This window comes from Nuphar pumila, chromosome 5 (assembly GCF_984573655.1).
Source record: "Nuphar pumila chromosome 5, dmNupPumi1.hap1.1, whole genome shotgun sequence".
Classification (NCBI taxonomy): Eukaryota; Viridiplantae; Streptophyta; class Magnoliopsida; order Nymphaeales; family Nymphaeaceae; genus Nuphar; species Nuphar pumila.
In genome coordinates, this window is record NC_143253.1 from 29,250,126 (window position 1) to 29,273,371 (window position 23,246).

Genomic DNA, 23,246 nt, shown 5'->3' on the forward strand with positions numbered 1-23,246 from the left:
TTTTATACTGTGATTGATATGTATAAATGTATTGTTAGTTACTTATAACATATATTTTATTTGTTGTAATTCTTTATGATTTTTTTTTATAGAAACATGAGATATTATATAAATGACACGCTTTTTATATTGTGTTTGAATGTATTGGTAGAGTTTGAATGAATGAATGTATTGACAAAATTTAAACGTATAAATGTATTGATATGAACGGGTGATAAAGAACAAGGTGTAATCAAAATCTTGGTTAGATTCTTGAGATCTGATTAGTATATGGAGCCGGTATCATTTGTGAAATTTTATACCAAACCCATATCTGATATCTGATATGAGTTTTGATTAAGATCTGTGATAAAAAAACATTAATTTTTTTTTTATCAGGATTGGACTAGGGTTTGCAGCTGGTATTCCAGCACCTCAAAGTTAGATCTGGGTTAGGACTCATCAGAGTCTAAACCAGATCCGACCTGTTGTCACCCCTACACAAGGGATCTCGAAGATCTCTGGGCTGAGATCCGAGAGATTTAAATGCATCCTTAGTTGAACTGGTTTAGGGGCCCATGGAGAGATGACCAGGGGTGGTGCTCGGTTTGGATATCTAAACCAGTTTCCATTATTAATCAACAAGACGTATCATGCCAAACCCAATTAACTAAATAGGTCTGATTTGGTTTTATACATCCAAACTCGAATATGACCATATCCAACTAGCACCAGAAACGACGGACATGCAAAAGTGTATATAACTATTCAAATAGGATTCAATATTAGTTTTTTCTCCATTTGTATCCAAATCCAATTAGGTCAGATCCTGTGGGATTCGGTGCCTACATCCTAGTGGTGAAAATGGATTGGATATTGACAGATAACAAATCTGAATCCAGCATGTTATTTTCATATTTAGATGCCTAAAATAAGATGCAAGCATGCACTTGGTTTAGATTCAGATTTCATAAAACGAATTATGTGTTGGACTTGAATTAATACATTAAGTCAGATCAAATTTGTATTCGTATTGAAATCCAATCCAAATGCATTTTTGACAGGTGAAGAACTTCTCTATGATCTTTTTTTATTTGGTCCAAAGTTCCAACATATATTTCGAATCCAGATTAGAGCCTGCCTCTTCTGATCTGATTTAGATTTGGATCTACTGTTTGCATTTCCACTTGATACTTGGATCTGGCATAATAAGACCATATCTGATCTATTTGCACCTCCACCACATCCCAATCTAATCTAATCCGATCGTTCACGTCTCTGTCAACCAAGACCCGACCCACCCGAGTTCGGTTCCCATCATTTAACGCATGATGAGATGCATCCTACATTAAATCCTAACCTTCCAGCCAATGGTTAGGATGATGCGTCCACATTCTCACCTGGACGTGGACTAATCCTAACCATCCAGATGCATCAGTTGGACGGTTAGTATCAAGATAGGTCCTCCGAAACATCATATGAACCCGAACCCGAACCCGAACCCGAACCCGAACCCGAACCCGAACACCACTGGCACCTGTGAACGCTCCCTCCAAAGAGTCGAGATTTTTTCCATGTAAGATAGAAAGAAGCATTCACACTCTCTAAAACACCCATACGTCAAGTCCATACTCTTGTGCTGCCAGTTTGACAAAAGCAAAGGGCATTTTTGTATTTATGCGGCACACAAAATTTATACTGGGAAGATTTTCTTTCAATTTAGTAACAAATTGGATGGCTTTTTTTTCAAGTTTTCACCTACTGTCCCATGAACTGGGCTACCTTCCTTGTACCTTTTCTGAATCGCAGCAGAAGTCTTTTCTCTCTCTCTCTCTGGTCGTCATCTTCTTCTTCTTCACCTTCCTCTTTTGCTCAGGATACCCATATTCTTCCTTTGCCTCTCTATCTCTCTCTGTTTTCTGAGAATTTGGTTTCTCTGCAAGAGTTCGTCCCGTGAAACCCTAGCGGGAGTTGCTTTCGATGGCGTACGTGGACGAGGCTTTCTCCATAACGGACGAGGACATATTGGAGTCGTCCTACGTCGTCTACAATCGGCCTCCCGTGAAGGAGATCGCCCTCGCCGTCTCCCTCCTCGTCTTCGGCGTCCTCGGCATCGTCATCGGCATCTTTATGGCCGCCCACAAGGTCGGCGGAGACACCGCCCACGGTAAATCTCTCCTCTTCTCCCGATTTTGCCCCAAATTCCTCTTTCGATTCCGTCCTGGAATTGGATCGTTTGCGGAATTAGCGAAATTTTGCTTAGAACTCATATTCATACGACGTGGCTGAAGTTTCGCGGCCGGTTCCCCGGTTGCGCCCGATCGTCGTTCTCTATCCAGACTCGGGACCGGCATTCGTTTGGATAAGGCTTGACGACGACAGCGATGATGATTTTGAGAGCTGTTCGCTTGGTTGATTAAGTAATTCCAGTTGATTAGTTCTAATTGCTCTTCTTTCGTTCTCAAGTGTTTTGATGTCTAGATTATCTTATTTTTCGAGGTTGTTTTCTTCTCCGGTTAATTGCAATCGGGTTAGGGTTTTGTACGATCCTTAATGTTTTGTGGGAAATTGCTTTGCTTTTCGTGGTTGCGCTATCTCATCCTGTTCCTCTTCTCTTTACTGATTATCAGAACGGGGTTTCTGGGAGGGAGTGCTTCACCTGGTGTGGTTAATGATCCATTTGGTTTGGTTTGTGGATGAGGGGAATTAACCGGTTCATTTAATGATTGGAGTTTGCTGATATCAAACGAAACCCCAACAAGAAATATTGTTTGGATTTGATACTGATGGGTCCTGATGTTGAAATGTAAATCGATCTAGTTTTCTTTACTTCCTGAAGCTTAATCTATACAAAGTATCCAGGATTTAGGACCTAAAGTATGGGAGGATTTTTTAAGGGGGCTCTGGATCATGGTTGATGAAATGCTCTTTGGCTTTACATTGTGTGGCTTGGGATGAACACTTCCAGGCTGACCAGCTCATGTAGATCGGCAGTGTATCCCCCCATCAAATACTACAGAGATCTGAATAAATTGTAGTTAACAATGGAAAAAGTGGACGCAATAAAGGATGTGCAAAGTGTGAAGTGAGAAGCAAGTGCTTAACAAATGCCCAAATGCATTAAGAGTAAAGCAATTTGGGAAGCATAAGAGAGAGCGAGTAATGAGCAACAATTGAAACAAATGAGAACTGACATTGAAAGTATGTAAAACTTGTGCCTTCAATTAAATGCGTTAACCCTTTTCACCATAAATACCCTTCACAAATGTAGCCTTTGTAATCAATGCATAATTTTCTAAAAAGAAGGCATAATTATTGTAACATTAAAAAGATAGTATAGCTATTGTGTTATACTAACATGAAAATGTACTCCCAACATCAGGGAAGTTTGCTTTGGTTTGTGGATAAGGGGAATTAATCAATTCATTTAATGCTTGAGTTTGTTGATATCGAGTGAAACCCCAACAAGAAATGCTGTTTGGATTTTATACTGATGGTTGTAATGTGGGCTTAATTGTAAGTGGATCAAGTTTTCCTTTATTCCTGAAGTTTAATCTGTACAAACTATCAATGATTTGGGTTCTGAAGTATGCTAGGAATGCAATGATAGGATTTTTACAAGGGGGCTCTGAATCATGGTTGTTGTTATGTGGCATATACAAAAGGACATACACTTTTGGGCTTACACTTTTGGGCTTACATTTAGGGCTGCACAATGAGCCGAGCTAGCTTGGGCTCGGCTCGAGCTCATTTAAGCCTGCCTCGGACTCATCCGAGTAGGTAAATGAGCTGAGTTTAAACAAAAACTCTGGCTCGTTAAATATAAACGAGCCGAGCTTGATCATACATTCAAGCTCAATTAGGCTTGCCTTGTATGGTTATATAAGTTTATGGATATGTATAATATTTGTTGACTGTTAAACACAAAAATAATTTTTTCCCAACTGGGTAAGACGTGTGCCTTTCATGTATGAGGGGGTAGGTTTGAATCCCACCTCTTGCGCATTAAAATTCTTCACTTTTTTAAATGAATTCAGCTCGTCTGGAGCTTGACCCAAGCCGAGTCTGCACAGATAAAATTCAAGCTCGGTTCGAGCTCGAGCCGAGCTTGAACACATATATCTTTGGATGAGCCGAGCTTTTCCAGCCTAAGCTTGGATCATGTTCCGCCCTACTTACATTTGTGAGGCTTGGGATGAATGCTTCAGGACTGACCAGCTCATGTAGAGAAGCACATCATGTTCCCCTATCAAATACCATAGACATCTGAATGTCTAAATTGTACTTACGGGACTAAAAAGTGGATGCAAGATGTGTGAAGCAAGAAGTGAGTGTTTAAGAAATGTATATAAGGGAAGCATAAGGGAGAGTGAGTAATAAGCGACAATAAAAATGAATAGAAAGTAACATAAAATAGTATATAAAACTTGTGTCTTTAATTAACTGCATTAACCCTTTTCACCATAAACAGTCTTTGTAGATAACATCTTTAAGCATATTTTTACCATAAATACCCTTCATAAAGTTAGCCTTTGTAATAAAAGCATAACTTCTAAAAGGAAAGTATAATTACTTTAACATTAAAAAGAAAATATAGGCATATTAACATGAAAATGCACTTCCAACATCAAGGAAGTTTGAATTCGTATTGGAAGACAATGTTTCTGTTCCCTGTAAGTGAGTTCGATGGTGTTAAAGAAGCATGTGATTTCACGTTCAATGGTTTGTGTGTTCTTTTTTTTAGGATGTAACACCTTTCACAACACTATCTTGGGCTTAATTGTTGTAGCTTGGGATGGACACTTTGGACTGACTAGCTCAGTTAGTGTGGTCAAGCTTCTCCCCAACCAAGCACCATAAAAATTGTTCTCTCTTTCCTTCATTTTGATGTCTAAATGTCCTTGTGTTTTGGAGGTGTAGCATCTTGTTACAACCTTTTCTGCTCCTTTGTTTGAATAAAATATTTTCTCCCTCTGTTTTGATTTTCAGGAAGAAAATAAAGGAGTTGGATTCGAAAGTTAGCGGGTTTGCCTTGTGATGAAATAAGGAAAGAATGTAAACACACACATAAATCCACCAAGGGACATGCACATAAGCCACTAAGGGCTAGAAGGCAACACTCAAGAGCACATACAAGCCACTAAAGGCGAAACACAAAAAGTAAAAGTATAATTTTATTAATTCACCAAATGCTCATGAGAACCACACATTAAAGGGGAACGAGATGTCTCTTATATACACAAAAGACAAGGGCTTAAGGGAGCCCATTATAGCTGTTGGGGAGCTCCCAATGGGTATATGGTCTTAATGACCGAAAAAACCCTTATAACAAAAAATAAAAGACAAATAACAAAAAACAAAAAACAAAAAACAAAAAATTAAAAATATCAAATCTTCCCCTAATGGCTCGTACCTATTACACCATGCAAAAGTACTAAAATGCCTGTAGATGGCATTGCTTATTACAAAATAAGAAACACACGCACACAATATATATATATATATATATATATATATATGTTACACTGCCCCTCAAACTGGTGCGATCACTAAAAGTTTGTCAAGACGGAACAAAAAATGAGGCACCGACAAAGCCGCCAAGCCTTGGCGAAGAAGTCCACGATTTGGTAATCGAATGTGACATAAGGGAGTCCAATAATGCCTCATGGAAACTCCTCTCGAACATAGTAACAATCCCTCTCTATGTGCTTTGTTCGCTCATGAAAGGTGTGATTACTAGCAATATAGATAGCACTGTTGTTGTCACAACACATCTTCAATGGAGTAGAGATAATAACACCCATATCCTTTAATAGACTTTTTAACCAAACAATCTCGATAGTGGTAGTTCTCATTGCTCGATACTTGGCTTCAGTGGAGGAGAGACACCTTTTGTTGTTTCTTAAATCTTCAAGATATGAGTAAATCACAAAAACACACACAATAACCTATAGTAGAAATACGATCATTAAGGCTGCATCTTCAATCATAATCAATATAAGCAATTAAATCAAGAGATGAGAAATAGGATAATAAAACGCGTTTGGTTATAGTGTCTCCTAAATATCTGATGATTCTCATAACAACAACCAGGTAGTGGGCACATATTGAAATTGGCTTGCAGTGTGAATTACATGGCCTATGTTGGGTCAAGAGATAGAGAGACCCAACTAGTTGATGATAGGGAGTGGGATCCTTTAATGGAATGCCATAATTGACTATCATCTTTATGTTGATTACCTCAAGAGTTTCCACTACCTTTTCATTCATTAGACCTGACCTGGTAATTATGTCAAAAGCCAATTTCATTTTAGAAAGTACATATCCTCTTGGGGAGTACGCAACCTCGATACCTAAAAAATACCTTAGAAAACTAAGGTCAATCATATCAAAGTTTCTTTTAAGAACATTTTTAACCTCATCAATACCCTTTTATATCACTTATAATGATAATCATATCATCAACATACAATAATAAAACAATTATACATGTTCATGCAATCCTAATAAAGAGAGCAATGTCAGTATAACAAGAAATAAATTCGTTCTCAATAATAACTTTATTAAAACAATCATATCAATCCTTAGGGGCCTATTTAAGACCATAATGAGTTTTTTTAAGTTTAAGAACCTTACCCTTTTCAATGTCAAACTCGGATGGAAGATCCATGTACACTTCTTCATTGAGATCCACATTAAGAAAAACGTTTTTAATGTCTAATTGATAAATTAGCCAGTTTCTAATTGAGGCTACCGTTATAAGAGTCCTAACACTGGTCATTCTAGCTACAGGTTCCAAGGTTTTCTTCATAGTCAATCCTGTATTCCTAAGCATACCCCTTAACTACTAGCTTAGCTTTATATCTTTCTAAAGTTTCATCACTCTTGGTGTTACCATAGTCACATGTATCGCCGATATTTTGAAAATATCGCGATATTAACGTGATAGAATGACAAAACGATATTAAAGGTAAAATATCGTGATATTTTCAAAATATCAGAAATTTATATATATCGTGATAATATTAGGATAATATTGGGATAATAACGGGATAATATCAATTATTTCTTTCATTTTTTTTTATTTTTTACATTTTAAATATGTTTTACTTATTTCTTTTATTATTTATGTATTTTTTCTAAACATGATATTTTCTTACTTTTTTTTTTGTTATTTTTTATATTTTTAAGCCCTTATATTTTCTTGAGATTTATCACTAAACCTATATTATCTCAAGAAATAGCTCATCGAGATATAGCTGATACTGATATTTGTGATTATGATGTTAACCACCTATCATATGGCTTTCTAACTCCACTTCCCTACACCACACCGATGAAAGTCGATCTTTTAGGCTTTGCTCGTTTTGCGCAAAGCGTTTGCTTTAGGAAGCTTCTATTGCTTCTCCCATTCGTAACTCTCGTCTTTGGTTGAGAAGGCTCTTCGAGCTTTCAAGTGAGCTTAAGTGAGCTTGCACGGACTCTCCGCCTTTGAATACCCATCTACATCCTATGGGTTTCTTCCTTAAGAGAAGAAGGTTCACAATTTCCCAAGTTTTGGCTCTATGGAGGGCATCTAACTCAACATGCGTAGCGTCTACCCAATGAGAGTAATCCTTGACTTCTTTGTAAGTAGATAGTTCAAAAAAGGGCATGAGTGGCTAATAGACATGCTTTATATATAGGGGAAAAAAACTTATAGGACACGAATCTACTAGGAGCTCTAGATATACGATCCAATCTCCTAAGGTTTGTCTATCTATGGATTGATTTGTTACATCTATGGATTGATTTTGCGTGAATTTATCTAGTGCACATGGATGTTCCTCATTATTACCTTGGGAATAGACCTTGAGCTCTCAAATATCAACAATGTTAGGATTAACAACAAGGCATATCCTCATGATTAACAAATAAACCTCCTAAGGCATATTCTCATGATTAACAACAAGGCATATAGACCTCCTAAGGTCTTGTTAATATTGTCTTTAGTACCAACAATGTTAGGAGAATTGATACCAACATCATGATTACAATCACCATCAACATTACTTGGTTCATTAGTGATGTAATCATCATTTACAAAAACTTCATCAATGATAGATGATTCATTTATTTCTTTGGGCAACAAATCAAACAAGAAAGAATAGTCATTATCTTTCTTAGTTATATCTTTTTCAAAACCATTTTCTCTTTCAAGAAAGGTTACATTTCTCAAAATATAATATTTTTTATTTTTTATAACACCTATAACCCTTTTGATTTTCCCTATGACTAAGAAAAACACATTCAATGGCCTTAGGAGACAATTTATCATTTCTTTCACAAAACATAAAACACTTACAACCAAAGTCTCTTAGCCTTTTAAAATCCGGTTCAATTCCAAAAAGTTTTTCTAACGGAGAAATGTTTTTCAAAGCGAAAGATGATGTTCTATTTATCAAATAGATGAGAGCGGCTTCAACCCAAAACATTTTTAGAACATTTTTTAAAATAAGTAATGTTCTAGTAGTCTCTGTGATTGTCTATGTTTCCTTTCGCCCAAGTCAATTTGTTGTGGGGATCTTGGACAAGATCTTTGATGCAATTTTTTGTTTTCTTTTAAATAACTCCTAAACTCATGTAATAGAAATTCACCTCTCGAATCCGAACGAAAGATTTGTATGTTAGTTTGAAATTGATTTTTGATTAAGTTATAAAATTCTTTAAAACAAGAAAATGTTTCCGATTTTTTGCCTAAGAAAATAAATCCAAGTATACTTAGTATAATCACCAACAAATATGAGATAATAGGAAAATCCTTCTTTAGACATGACCGGAGCGTGTCTCCATATATTAGAGTGCACCAATTTAAAAGATTTTTTGGTTTTATAAGATCTAGAATAAAAGGAAGAGTTTTCATTTTCACAAGAACACAATTTTTGCACACAATTTCTTTCTTATTACAAAATTTTTCAAAAAAAGGAAAAAGAGAAAGTTTAGATACACTTGGATGTCCTAGTCTTGTATGTCAAGTTTCTATATCCTTTTCTTGGGCATAGTTACAAAACAAATTTCTTGAAATACACAAAAGTCCATGTAGTATAAATCTCCTCTTGTGTGGCCTTCCCCAAATTAGCTTCCCTGACTGGCACAAAGTAACCCTTAGATGAAACAGAGATTTCATACCCATGATAAAAAATTTGAGAAAATGATAGTAAGTTCAAATTCAATTTACGAATAACTCTAACTTTCGGAACAAAAAATATTTTGGAATCATTTTTGAAATCTCAAATGCTTGTGATTTTTAAAGAGGTGCCATCAACAGTAGAAACACTAGAGAAATATTTATTGGTGCGACAATTGGATAGTAAAGAACCATTAGGTATCATGTGAAAAGATGCCCTTGTGTCAAGGATCCAAGCTGACATACCTGAAGGAGAAGAGGGTGAGATTGTGGCACCTTAGGTGGAAGTGGATGTCTTTAAATATTGTTGTAGAGCGGCGCCAATTGTACAATTGAAATATCTTTGAGGTGTCCTCCTTTGTTAACATCGGTGTTTGTCATGGAGAAGTCTCCAATAGAAGCCACCTTCTTTAACTGGGGCAAACCAGTTTTTTTGTCTCCTGACTGTTTGCAAAGGGGACAAATGATCCTTCTAGATCCTCTATTGTTTTGTTTTACAAAATGTGGAGGTTTATATGCCTAAGCAGAGACATTGGATTTAGAGGCGGCAAGAACGGTGTCACCAACTTTGTCTTTTTGTCCTCTTTTAATCTTCCTTCTGTCATACTGAACTCGATAAGAGTCTCATGGAGAGAAGGAATTTTGGATTTATGGAGTAACATCATTCTACCCCTTCAAATTTGGCCTTAGACCATTAAGGAACATGAAAAATTGTTCTCTTTTGAGTTGTTCATGTCTAAGGCAAAGATCCTTAGTGGTCTCTCATTTTGGCTCTAAAGCAACAAGTTCTCTCCATAAGAAGGCCATTACATTGTAATCATTTCAGATGGATTTGTCTCCTTGCTTCATGGACATCATTCTTTTATAGAGGTTCCACTAATGAGCCATCTCCTTCATAGTGTACATGTCTCTGAAGAATTCACATGCTTCCTTGGCCACTTTGAATTGGGCCACACTATCAAGAATGAAAACATCTACACTACTTAAAGTACATGCCAATACTTTGGCATTGTTCATCTGTCACTCCATATGCCTTCTTTCGAATTTAAGAGTGGGGATGACATCTTCTTTAAGGAACTTCACATTTCCATCCACAATCTTTGTGAATGAAAGTTGAGTCTCCGGACAATCTCCCTCGATGTACTTGATGAGGCCTTTTGATAGAATGCGATTTTCCATAATAGAGACCCAAGTACGATAGTTGGAGTCATTTAATTTGATGGGCATGATGAACACGGACTCCTCCATGATGAGCAAGAGAGTTGGCGAGGCAAGAAAGAGAGAGAATTTATGAAGATTTGAAGCTTTGGCATGTTCTCAAAGATGAAGCTCGATCATCGCGTAGGTCCACCAATAAAATCAAGAGCTATGTCACATGGGTGCGGGTGCGGGGATGCGACACTTTAAAAAACCTTGGATGTGGGGGTGCGGCTGGGCAAAAATGTAAAAAATTATAAGTATATATATAATTTTGAAGTTTTAACAGTTAACATTGTCATAATATCATTCATCATGCATGCAATATATCAAATTAACAATCTACAATTATATTATACATCACAAAAACTAACACCGCAATTAAATCAACCTAAATATCAATCAAATAAGTAAAGCAGAAAAGAACTAAATTATATACCAAAAGTATATCCTATAATGTATATGACGATCAAGTAATGAATCTTAATAATTTTCTGCTTTATCATCAAATGCATCATAAGAAGGAAGTCTGGGGTAAGATAAATCCATGTTTGTCATGTTGAAATCATGCTTTCCCTCTAAGTCACACTCTTTTGGGTTTACATTCCAAAATTTGGATGTTCCTTGTCCGCATTACAAACTCAATTTGAAAATGTTAAATACAATACAAGTATATTTAAATGAAAAACTAAGAAATAATCAAATAACCAACAAAGCAAATTAGTACTTGTATTCATCATTGGTTCGCGAAATTAGTCAAAGATTTGAATGAACATATACTAAATTCTCTGCACGCTTGCTGGTGAGTTTGTTTCTCTTCATGTTGTGGATTTGAGAATATGTGCTCCAATTTCTTTCACAACAAGATGAACTAGTAGGCTGGAATAACAATCTTAATGAAAGACGTTGGAGAAGAGGTGTTTCTTATCCAAATATTGACCACTATGTAATAGGATTTATATTATCCTCTTATCTAACATAATAGAATGTCCAATTCTCACCAGTCACCATGCTAACCAAATCATTTTTCACTTTTTTAATCCTCATCGTCACAATGATGGATGCAAAACGTGTTTCAGCAACCTTCAACACTTTCAGGTCAGAATGCCTATTAAATCTAGCATTAGCACGATGGTGGTTAACAACAAAATTCTTAATGTTTTTGACATTTCTTTCTAAATTTTCAATCCATGAACATAAAGCATATGTTGGTAAATTTTCTTCTTCTTTGGGGTTGCAGATGCTCTTGAGGGTCAGATTTAAGCTGTGTGCTACACAAGGAGTCAAAAAAATATGAGGGTACTTACTCTCCAAACTCAATGCTGCACTTTTACAAACTGGAGCGTTGTCTTTAATGATTTGTACTATTTTCTGATCACCCACTTCTTTTATGACTTCTATAAACAACCCCTTCAAATACTCTGCATTTTTATATTCCCCAGATGCATCAACTGCTTTCAAGAATATTGGGCCACTAAGCGAAGAAGCAACAAAATTGATTAGTGGACGCCTTTGAATATCTGCCCACCCATCAGAAACAATAGTAACTCCATTTTGCTCCCATGAATATTTTTTAATCTCTAGTAATCACTCCACATTTGCCCTCTCTTCTGCAAGAAGTGTGGTTCATAGTTTTTCTGCGCTTGAAGGTACATAGCCACTCAAATTATAATTTGTCAAAGAAGTTACTACCTTCCAATAAGGATTTCTATCTGCATTAAATGAGAGTGAACTAGAATAAAAATACCTTCCTACTTTTTTATCCATCTCCTCCATTCCATATGTATTGAATGATGCTTTTATCGTTCCTGTTCCTCTACCTCCTACATTGACTTTTCTTTTTTTTTAGCATCTTCTTGGTGGCTTCCAAATGGCACACTAATTGCACAAGAATCACTTCTTTTCTCATATTCTTCTTGTATTTTCTTGTATTGTCTTCGCATTGCCTCATCAACTTTTCTGCATTCTGAAATGCCATGTCCTGGTATCTTCAACAAATGAGCTTTAACTCTTGTGTAAGATCCAACAAAATCTCTTTCACAGAGCTTGCGTCGAAATCTCTTGTTTTCACCACCTTCAATTTTTGCAAGATTATCTACATGTACCTATAATGTCTCTGCATCATCACTCATACTACAACTATCAGCAGAACTCACATGTGGGAATGAGGATGACACAAGTGTTTTTCCTTTATCCATCATTTTTATCCTGAAAACACAAAAAAATAGTCAAAACCCATTCTAATATAAAAAAATGTGAATCAGTTGGATAAATTCACATTCATTCTAAATTTTCAATGCAAATTCAAGATTGCAACAATAATATAAAAACATCGAATGAAACCTGCACTATTGCAATATCTTCTAAGCATATTCACAATAAACAAACTTTCGATATTGCATTCAGATGACAGAGAATGAACGAACAAATTTTTAGATATGTGTCTCAACAAGAATCATATACCCTTATTAAAAGGCATGCATCTTTAAAATATTTTCATAGTATGATCGAATGAGAGAAATTTGAAGAAAACAACACCTTAATATCTCACAAATCATATTAGATTAAATGTCACTTCTTAGACTGGGTTTTTCGAAATGGGATGGGGTGGTTTGTCATTCATGAGTGTATCCTTATATGATGATACCCTTGACTTTATATGTATATTTATATATCCAAGAGCATTTACATAATATCTTCATTAGGTAACATGGATAGACTATGTTCTCCATGTGATTGTATCATTCTTTTGACCTCAGTCTCCTTCCATCAGAGAGTGATGGTGGCACAATCACAGATCCTGTTTTGAGCCACATCAGCATTCTTGAGTCACAAAGTTTGAAAATCTTATGGTCATTTCAACTCCTGATATATGTTGAAGCCCAATAAACTGTTTCCCTCTTTCCAGTAAAAGGAAAACTTGATTCATGCTCAACTTGCATTAAAAATGAAAATTCTGTAATATCTATTATCTATTTCAGACAAAAATGAATTAAATGTTTTATTATCTGATTCAACAAAGTTTTTTTATTATTGATAATTGATGACTTTGATATGTTAGCTTCTCTAGGTTGGTAAGATAAAGATATGAGATACGTTTTGATCTCTTTCATGAATGCTGCTTAATGTTCTTATTTTTTTTCTTTTGCTTTTTCAACTAGCCGACTCTTCCACATTGAAGAGAGATATAGCAGAGGGAGTTGACATCATGGTTGTGAGGGAACTTACTAGAGGTTCATTCTAAGTGATTGAGAGTGAGAACGACCGAGAGTGAGAGAAGAGAGAGAGAGAGAGAGAGAGAGAGAGAGAGAGAGAGAGAGAGAGAGAGAGAGAGACGTACCTAATAAGTGAGGAGGAGTGGCCGAAAGGAGTCGGAAACCATCGGCGTCGGCTTCAGGAGGGAGGCTGGGGAGGAGGATTAGGGCAAAAGTATTTTGCCCTAATCCTCCTCCTCTCAAGCAATAAAACATTGGGCATTTTTTTTAGTCTTAAATTTGGACAAAAATTACCTTGGGTGTGTTGACCGCATCCCACCCGCACGCGCACCGGCGCCGCATCACGTCGACGCGGGTGCGGCACCCGGTAGGCCGAATCCTTGTGACTTAGATAAAGAGCCTATTGTCTTTTATACCATATAATGAAATAAGGAAACAATGTGCACACACATAAGTCCACCAAGGGACATGCACATAAGCCACCAAGGGCTAGAAGGCAACACTCTAGCACACACAAGCCACTAACACGAAAGTAAAAGTATAATTTTATTAATCCAACAAATGCTCCAGAAAAGCACACATTAAATGGGACAAGATGTCCATTATATATACAAGAGACAAGTATTAAGTGTCGTGTAGTGCTGGACCCAGTTTGGGTCTGACCCAGACCCAAACTGGGATTGCGCATTGACGTGCTTATTGTGGCACAAATGTAAATATTGTAATCTGTTATGGGATAGCTTTGTACTTTGTAAACTAATACCTATTGTTTTAAATACAATATACCAGGCCACAATAACGCATGTTGAAATATCGTGAACCTGTGCAGCCTCATCAACACCGAGTTTTCCCTCTTCTTCTACCTCTCTTATTCTCTTACTTTTCTCTGTTGAAGATCAGGTCTGATGCAAACATAACTTATTTCAAAACTTATCATTGATTTATCTCAAATCACGATTCATCGTGATCTTGGTTCTTGCTAATCAAACACGGCATGGTCAGGTGGCTTGATTCATTAACATCGGATTAATATTCTGAATATTTACGTGATCTGATATCTGTAAAAAAAAAGCAGCAGATCCGAATTCCGTTATAATCAGTTCTCTTCTGGGTTGAACTTAGACAGTCACGTTATCCTGCAGTTTGATTAGTCATTTCATTAACCTTCTCTTAGAGTATTTTCTATGTTATATTCACGTGTCTAATAATCATGGATTCTTCTTCAACCCAGTTTAGTTTGTCATCAAACTTTCTTAGCCAAATCGGTTATGAAAAGTTAAATAATTCTAATTTCCTGACTTGGAAAAGACAAATAGTTCCCTTTATCAGGAGCCAATATCTCTTTGGTCACCTGGATGGATCAATACCTGCCCCACCAGAGCTTGTTCGCAACTCAGATTATGTCTCTTGGATGAGAAAGGATCAGGCATTAATTGCCTACATCACATCTACTCTGTCTTAGGAAGTACTAGTTGCTATTCTCGACGACTGCACAACGATGAAATTGTGGAACAGGTTGACACAAACATACTCTCAGGTACTCTCAGATATCTGAAGCAAGAGTTTTATTTCTCAAGCGTGAATTCCAGCTTCTTAAGAAAGGTGGTCTATCTATCATGGATTACTTGAATAAGATGAAAACTACTACAGATCAACTAGCCATTATTGGATATGAAGTGCCAGACAAGGCTAAAGTGCAACAAACATTGAATGGTTTAGGCCCAGATTATCATGTATTGCTGACATCACTGTTGTGCTTCCCACATTTGAAGACCTCCGGGCAAAACTTCTACAATACAGAATGTCATTGAAAGGCATCACTAAAGATTTTGGTGCTCAATCTGACTCCCAAGATGTCTTAGCCACTGGGTTCTCCTTTGGTCGTGGTCGTGGAGGAAATGGCTTCAGAGGTAGAAGAGGTTGTGGTAGATTTGGAGGTCCAGGTTTGCTTCCCACACCCAATATGCCGTTCAACTCTAATGCGAAGAATCAAACTCAAAGAATTGTCCTGACATGTTACCTGTGCAATAACAAGGGACATATTAAGGCACATTGTTGGTTTAATCCTCAAAATAAAGGCAAATTGCAAAACACTGAGAGCAAGAAGGAAGATAATGTTACCAAGTCTGATGGGGAGGTGAAACAACTTTTGCTGACAGTATTGTCTGGGTTACACTTGAAACAAAATGATCAAGGATCATGGTATGTTGATTCAGGAGCAGCGACCCATGTTACAAGCGATGTTGGTAAGCTTTCGAACTCGGTTCCTTACTTTGGTAAAAATAGTATTGTTACTAGAGATGGATCTCACCATCACATTTCTCACATTGGTAATGCAATCATTCCTCTGTCAAAATCGTATCTCAATTTGTCAAATGTTGTTCATGCTCCTAATATAAAAAAGAACATCATCTCTGTGTCTAAACTTGTTGATGATACACATTCTTATGTTGAATTCACTCCCTCTTCTATGTATGTCAAGGATCTTCAAACGAGGGAGATATTCACTGAAGGGGAGCGAAAATGAAATATGTACATCTTCAAGGAAGATCCATTTGCGCGTATCAGTTCAGTCTTGAAGCCCTTATTGAAGTCTAAGTCTTTTCAATTTGAGTCATCTAAGTCAGGTCCTGAGTCCATTTTTAGTCTTTCCAAATGTAATAAGTCAAGTCTTTGGCATGATCGTCCTGGTCATTGCAATTATTCTTTTCTTGAGAAACTTGTATCAAGCAAATTAATTCCTAAATTAAGTTTAACTCTTGAGATCAGTAATAAAAAGTGTCCCAGTTGTCAGATGCGTAAGAGTCATGTACTTCCTTTTGATTCTATAAATAAAAGAGCTTCAAGATCCTTTGAAATTGTTTATTCAGATGTTTGGGGTCCTGCGCCCGTATGCTCTTCTTCTTGCAGCATATATTATCTCATCTTTATTGACAGCTACTCTCGTTATACTTGGATATTCTTTATGAAGCATAAGTCTGAAACTTTTCTTATATTTCACAACTTTCATGCCTTTATTTGAAACCATTTCTCTACCAATATTCTGCATTTTCATTGTGATGGAGGTGGTGAGTATACATCAAGGGATTTTACTGATTTTCTCCAAAGTAATGGAATAAAGCGTAGAGTGTCTTATCCACATATGCCACAACAAAATGGGGTTGCCGAGAGAAAGCATAGACATATTGTTGAAACGGCCATGAGCATGATGCACGGCAGTAATTTTCTCATTAGTCTGTGGACAAAAGCATTCCATTCAACCGTCTATATCGTAAATCGTCTGCCTATGACAGTTTTGCAAAATAGTTCACCATTCTCTTCTCTTTTCGGCATTCAACCCGATTATAATGTTCTGGTTGTGTTTGGATGCATTTGTTATGTTCATATTGATGATTCTCTCAGGAATAAATTCCAACCAAAGGCTTCCAAGTGTAGATTTGTGGGATATGCTGATGATTATAAAGGTTATCGGTGTTATGACCTTATGACTAAGCGTGTTAAGATTTCCAGGAATGTTGTGTTTGACGAGAATAATCTTGGAAATGTATCATTTAATACCTGTCAAAGAATTCCCAGAGATGAAGTTTATCATCCGTGGATGAATGCAAAATTATTTGCAGATGCTTATGGTGATTGCTCACCTCAATGTACTCAAGAAACTAATTCAGCTGACCAAAATGATATTAACTCAGGTCAAGAATGCTTACCTCAATCTGGTGATCAGGTCGGTGGAGCTTCACACACTGAAGGAGGGGCAGACCCACAATCGCATCCTATTGACAAATTTAAAGGGTATGTATATGCGCGAAGAGAAAAAGGTACTCCCCCTGCTCCTCACACTGGATCAGATACTTATGTGCCTGTTCAAAATCTGAGGAGTTCAAATAGAATCAGACATCCTATTGACAGGTGGGTCAGTTACAATAATTTTTCTATGGACCTTCAACTTTTCCTGTCCATGAATGAAGAAGTGGAAGCGCTTCATGAATGTCAGACATGGGAAATTGTTGTCAGACCTCCTAACAAAAATGTTGTTGATTCCAAGTGGGTTTATAAAATCAAATATAAACCCGATGGTACTATAGAACGATACAAAGCAAGACTTGTTACAAAGGGGTTTACACAGGAATATGGTCAGGATTATGATGAGACTTTCAGTCCATGAATGAAGAAGTGGAAGCGCTTCATGAATGTCAGACATGGGAAATTGTTGTCAGACCTCCTAACAAAAATGTTGTTGATTCCAAGTGGGTTTATAAAATCAAATATAAACCCGATGGTACTATAGAACGATACAAAGCAAGACTTGTTACAAAGGGGTTTACACAGGAATATGGTCAGGATTATGATGAGACTTTCAGTCCCGTGGTCAAAATGGAAACAATAAGAATTATATTGTCTTTAACTGTCAAACATGGATGACATTAAGTCAATTAGATGTCAAAAATGCATTTCTTCATGGAGACTTGAAGGAAGAAGTTTACATGGAACAACCTTCAGGATATGTTGAGGGAGACCCAAGCACATATGTATGCAGACTAAAAAGAGCCATATATGGTTTGAAGTAGGCCTCTCGCTCGTGGTTTAAGAGTTTCTCCTTAGAAATACAGAGGCATGGGTTCTCTAGATCTCTCTTAGACCACTCATTGTTTATCTTCAAGGATAAAGGCATAACCACCTTATTGTTGATATATGTTGATGATATTATAGTTACAGGGAATTCAATGAATCACATTAAAGAAATAAAAAGACTATTAAGTCAAAGGTTTAAGATGAAAGATTTGGGAGATTTGCATTATTTCCTTGGTGTCGAGGTAGACAGGAAGGATGGTTACCTGACCTTGACATAACATAAATACACACTGGATTTATTGAAGAAATTTGGCATGCAAGATTGCAAGCCTTTGTCTACACCGAGTGTCTTACATCAAAAGCTCAGTTCACAAGATGGAGATTTGTACCCCGACCCTACAAGATATCGAAGTGTAGTTGGTATGCTTCAATATCTTACCTTTACTCGCCCTGACATTGTTTATTCTGTTAATCAAGTGTTGCAGTTCATGCATGAGCCACGAACATGGCATATGGATGCAGTCAAGAGAATGTTGAAATACTTAAAAGGTACCATTGGAGATGGGTCGGTGTATCAGAAAAGTTGGAAAAGAGGAAGCATGCATGATGCCACGATCTACAGTGATGCGGACTGGGCAGGAGATCCTGATGAAAGGAGGTCGGTTTCCGGATATTGCATCTTCCTTGGGGAAAACCTAGTATCCTAGAGCAGTAGAAAACAAAAAGCAGTAGCTAGATCAAGCACTGAGGCTGAATATCGATCAATGGCTGCTGCAACTGCTGAAGCTACTTGGACAAGACGTTTGTTGAATGAATTGGAGGAACAGATCTCCAAATCTATCTTATTGTGTGACAATCAAAGTGCCATTAATATATCCTTTAATCCTATTTTCCACAGTAAGATAAAACACATTGAGATAGATCGGCATTTCATTCGACAGAAGGTTGAAGACAAAGAGATTGAGCCTCATTTCATTCCTATAGAAGACCAGGTGGCAGATTTATTTACAAAGGGCTTGACGAAAAACAAATTTTGGTTCTTGAAGAACAAGTTGTCCATGGTTCAAGACCATGCACAACTTGAGGGAGGGTATTAAGTGTCGTGCAATGCTGAACCCAGTTTGGGTCTGACCCAGACCCAAACTGGGATTGCGCATTGACGTGCTTATTATGGCACATATGTAAATATTGTAATTTGTTATGGGATAGCTTTGTACTTTGTAAACTAATACCTAATGTTTTAAATACAATATACCAGGCCACGATAACGCATGTTGAAATATCGTGAACCTGTGCATCCTCATCAACACCGAGTTTTCCCTCTTCTACCTCTCTTCTTCTCTTACTTTTCTCTGTTGAAGATCAGGTTTGATGCAAACGTAACATCTAACAACAAGGTCTTAAGGGAGCCCAATATAGCCGTTGGGGAGCTTTCAATGGCTAGAATATCTAGCTGTCGAGAGCCCCCAACGACTATATGGTCTAATGGCTAAAAAACCCTTGTAACAACAAATAACAGACAAAACAACAAAAAAAAATAAAAATACCAAATCTCCCCTATGGCCGGTACCTATTATACCATGAAAAAGTACCAAAATACCCCTAAAAGGCATTACTTATTACAAAATAAGAAACACACACACACACACACATATATATATATATATCTATCTCTCTCTCTCTCTCTCTCTCTATATATATATATATATATATATATATATATAAACACCCCCACCCCTTTCCTCCTTTGAGGCTACCTAGATTGCCTTTTGTTGTTTGATACTTTGTTCATACTTTGGACTGTGAAAGTGATTTTCTGTTTTCTGATTAGTCTTTTTCACAATAATGTTTTGCCATAGTTTTTTTTAGATAGGCATGTTTTGCAAGCATTGCAATCATGTTTTGCCATAGTTACCAAAGCTGAGCATAACATACTGTACTATTTACTCAAAACCTCTAGTAAGAAATATGCTTTGGATCTAATTGTTTATGTAAAAAATGTCTCTTGCATACAACTTGCCTCCATGGATGTGTGTGAAGCAGTGTTACATGATGATGTCATTGCTTATTTGTGGACTACAATCTTTTGAGAATAACATCGATGTGTTTTTGAAACCTCTTATTGAGGAGTAGAAGACATTGTGGGCCGATGGTGTTCACACTTATGATGCATCAAATAGCGAGTACTTTCAGCTACGTTTTGCTTTTTTTTTAGTTTATAACCTGAAGAAACTGCACCTGGCACGAAGACCTGATCGCACTGGCTCAGCCTGCCATACATATGATCATCGTGCCAACAACTTAAAACTCTGAGGCTAGGACCCCTGCCTCCGAGGCTTATGCTACGCATTGGCTTGTGCAAGGGGTGACACCCATGAGAATCAAACCTTGACTGCCCGTCTAGCAGCCAAGGCCCCACCCACTACGCCAACCCCCCCCCCCCCTTAGGGCTCATCCACTACATGCAGCTTTGATGTGGATTATCAACAAATTTCCTGCATACACAGATCTATCAACATGGAGTACAAAAGAGAAGTTAGCATGCTCGTATTGCCATAAGGGCATGTGTTCTATGCGGCTAAAAAACAACAAGAAAATGTGTTATATGGGGCATCGCAGGTTCTTGCCCATGGATCATAGATATTGACAAGGTAAACACGCATTCAATGACACAATTAAAATGAATACAGCTCCATACAGATGCACATATCTCAGTTGCTAGTGAACTTACTCTTCCATGGAACTAGTAAAACAACAATTTTTTGAGTTGCCTTATTGGGAACATAATTTGTTTCGTCATAACTTGGATGTCATGCACATTGATAAGAACAAATGTTTTATTGAACATGGATAAGAAGTGAAAGGATCATCTCAATGCTCGACTCGATTTGCAAACGATGAATATACGACATGCATTTCATACATGAAGGCATGCTAATTCTACTAGAGTGTTCATACTTGCTGCATGCTTTTGTATGAGCAAGAGGGAGAAAACTACATTATGTAAAGTGTTTGAAGAAAATAAAAGTTCCAAATGGCTATTCAGCAAACATGTCGCGATGTGTATGTACGAAAGAGCATAAGATTTTTGACCTGAAGAGTCATGACTGCATCTGATGTTGCATCAATTTCTTCCTTTGGCGCTAAGAAATACGTTACCCAAGAAGGTCAATGCAGTGCTTATTGAGTTATGCGCGTTTTTAAAGGACTTGTTTTCAAAGGTTGTGAATGGGGATGAGCTGAGTTGTAGATTTCTTCGTAAGCTTGTCTACACATGAAGGTCTCCTAATTTTATGTGTGAATATAGATAGATTATGTGAATGTAATCCAAGTGAATTTCACTATTTCATTACAAGGTTCTCATTTTGCAAGCATTGCAATATGTGTGAAATTAAAGATGTACCTTTTAGCTCTTGGACTCTATAGTAACTCGCTTTGCGTTTGAGTATAATATGAATTTTTCTCTATCTATGAAGTGAAACATAAACCATGTTAATTCAGAAAGCTGAGAATGGATTCTTTCAGGGGTATCCAACAAGTGAAAATAAAAAGGATGAAACTTTCCCATTTCAGGATACCAAAATGTTTGTGAAAGACCAATATAAGTAATTCAACTTGTGCCATCCAAGCTTCATTTAATTATTCCTGTTACCCTTATCCAATTAAATGAGTCACATCTTGACCGAACAGAGATTCAATATCAATTAGATCTTGCATGCGACAATCAATGGTGGAAATCAAAAGGAGTGGCTATAAAGTTGGTCATCATAGGAGAATGGCCTCCATAAGCAACATATACAACAGCTATTGAGTCTGTGAATGCAAGCTGTCAACAAGAGAAAATCCTTGGATTATGTTCCCATTGGACCAGCTATGCAGATAAGCATGTTGGATGATATCTATGATCAGCTAGAACAGGTGACAGGAAATCTAGAGTTCATCACTAAACTTATTAATATATGCTAGACATCTATTGGGTACATATTCTCTCCTCCATTCTTACCTCTCTCTCTCTCTCACACACACACGCACCCACACCCCAATCACAAAACAAAATTAATCGGGGGGAGGGGCGTTGTTGTTTTCCTGTTGAATTGTGCCCCTTAGGGTGCGTTTGATCGTGGGTCCACTGGGCACAAGTTTTTTGTACTGACCCCCACCCTGGAACAGTGGGACAGGACACTGGACAGTGCATCCCGGACAGGACCACTGTCCTTTCTGTCCTGATCAAGATGTTCTGTCCTAACCTGTACAGGGAGTCAATTTCACACTTACGTTGCAAGTTTGCAACTGCATCAGTGCTGTGGGTCTCTTCTGTATGCCATGCAAATGGAGTCCGGGAGTAGCCTATTTCAATTATCAGATTATGAACATTTTTAATCTTATTTTTTTTCTATGTTACCAGTGTGAGTCTAGATTTTTAATGGATTTATAATGCTATTTGGTTATAAATTGGGTCCGATTCTTCCATATCAATATCATTGTATTCCATTTAAACTTTGGGTTTCTCTTTCTTGTTTATTATGACCATCTTTGCTTCTGAGGTTATCGATTAATCATACTGTTTCTTAAAGTTTTCTTTTGGTTTGGTTGTGCTTTTTAATGCAGGTGTCTTCTTTGCGGTGTTAGGATCCGTTCTTTTTCTTCCTGGATTTTACTACACAAGGATTGCATACTATGCATACAAGGGTTATAAGGGATTCTCATTCTCGAATATTCCACCAGTATAGACCATATCAAAGCTTCTGCAACACATCCCTAAACAGCATTGCTGAGATGAAGTGGGTGGATTTACAATGTTTATGTACAGAACCTGGGGTTGCTAAAAGTTTACTTGGAACTGACTCCTGTATATGATCTTTTATATAGTAATAGCAACAAATGGACATTGTTCTGTGTATTGGTTTGAAATAATGTCGTCTAATTCTTTGTTTTGCTTAGGAAGATGTCTAGTTATGTGTATTTACAGCTACAATCACTCGTCCATTCTGTTATAATCTTCATTGTCTCAGGATAGCATTATCTCTTGCAGGTACAATGGGATTGATAAGTCCTGGGAATGTAATTTCTTACGATATCTTAGTCTTGAATCAAGAATATGGATGGCTGTAATTATG

General features: G+C 37.1%; 1 protein-coding gene across 1 annotated transcript; it reads left to right on the forward strand.

The window, feature by feature from the left end:
* The first annotated feature begins 1,679 nt into the window (after positions 1-1,679).
* Positions 1,680-23,246, forward strand: LOC149837253 (uncharacterized). Its single transcript, XM_090007299.1, has 2 exons — positions 1,680-2,146; positions 22,738-23,246. The coding sequence occupies exons 1-2, from the start codon at positions 1,960-1,962 to the stop codon at positions 22,857-22,859; spliced, it is 309 nt and encodes a 102-aa protein (XP_089863425.1). The 5' UTR covers positions 1,680-1,959; the 3' UTR covers positions 22,860-23,246.

Excerpts from the sequence above, each read along its gene's own strand:
- LOC149837253 (XM_090007299.1), top strand. The coding sequence starts at position 1,960 with ATGGCGTACGTGGACGAGGCTTTCTCCATAACGGACGAGGACATATTG. Across the intron at positions 2,147-22,737 it reads CGGCGGAGACACCGCCCACG|GTGTCTTCTTTGCGGTGTTA; the intron begins GTAAATCTCTCC and ends TTTTTAATGCAG.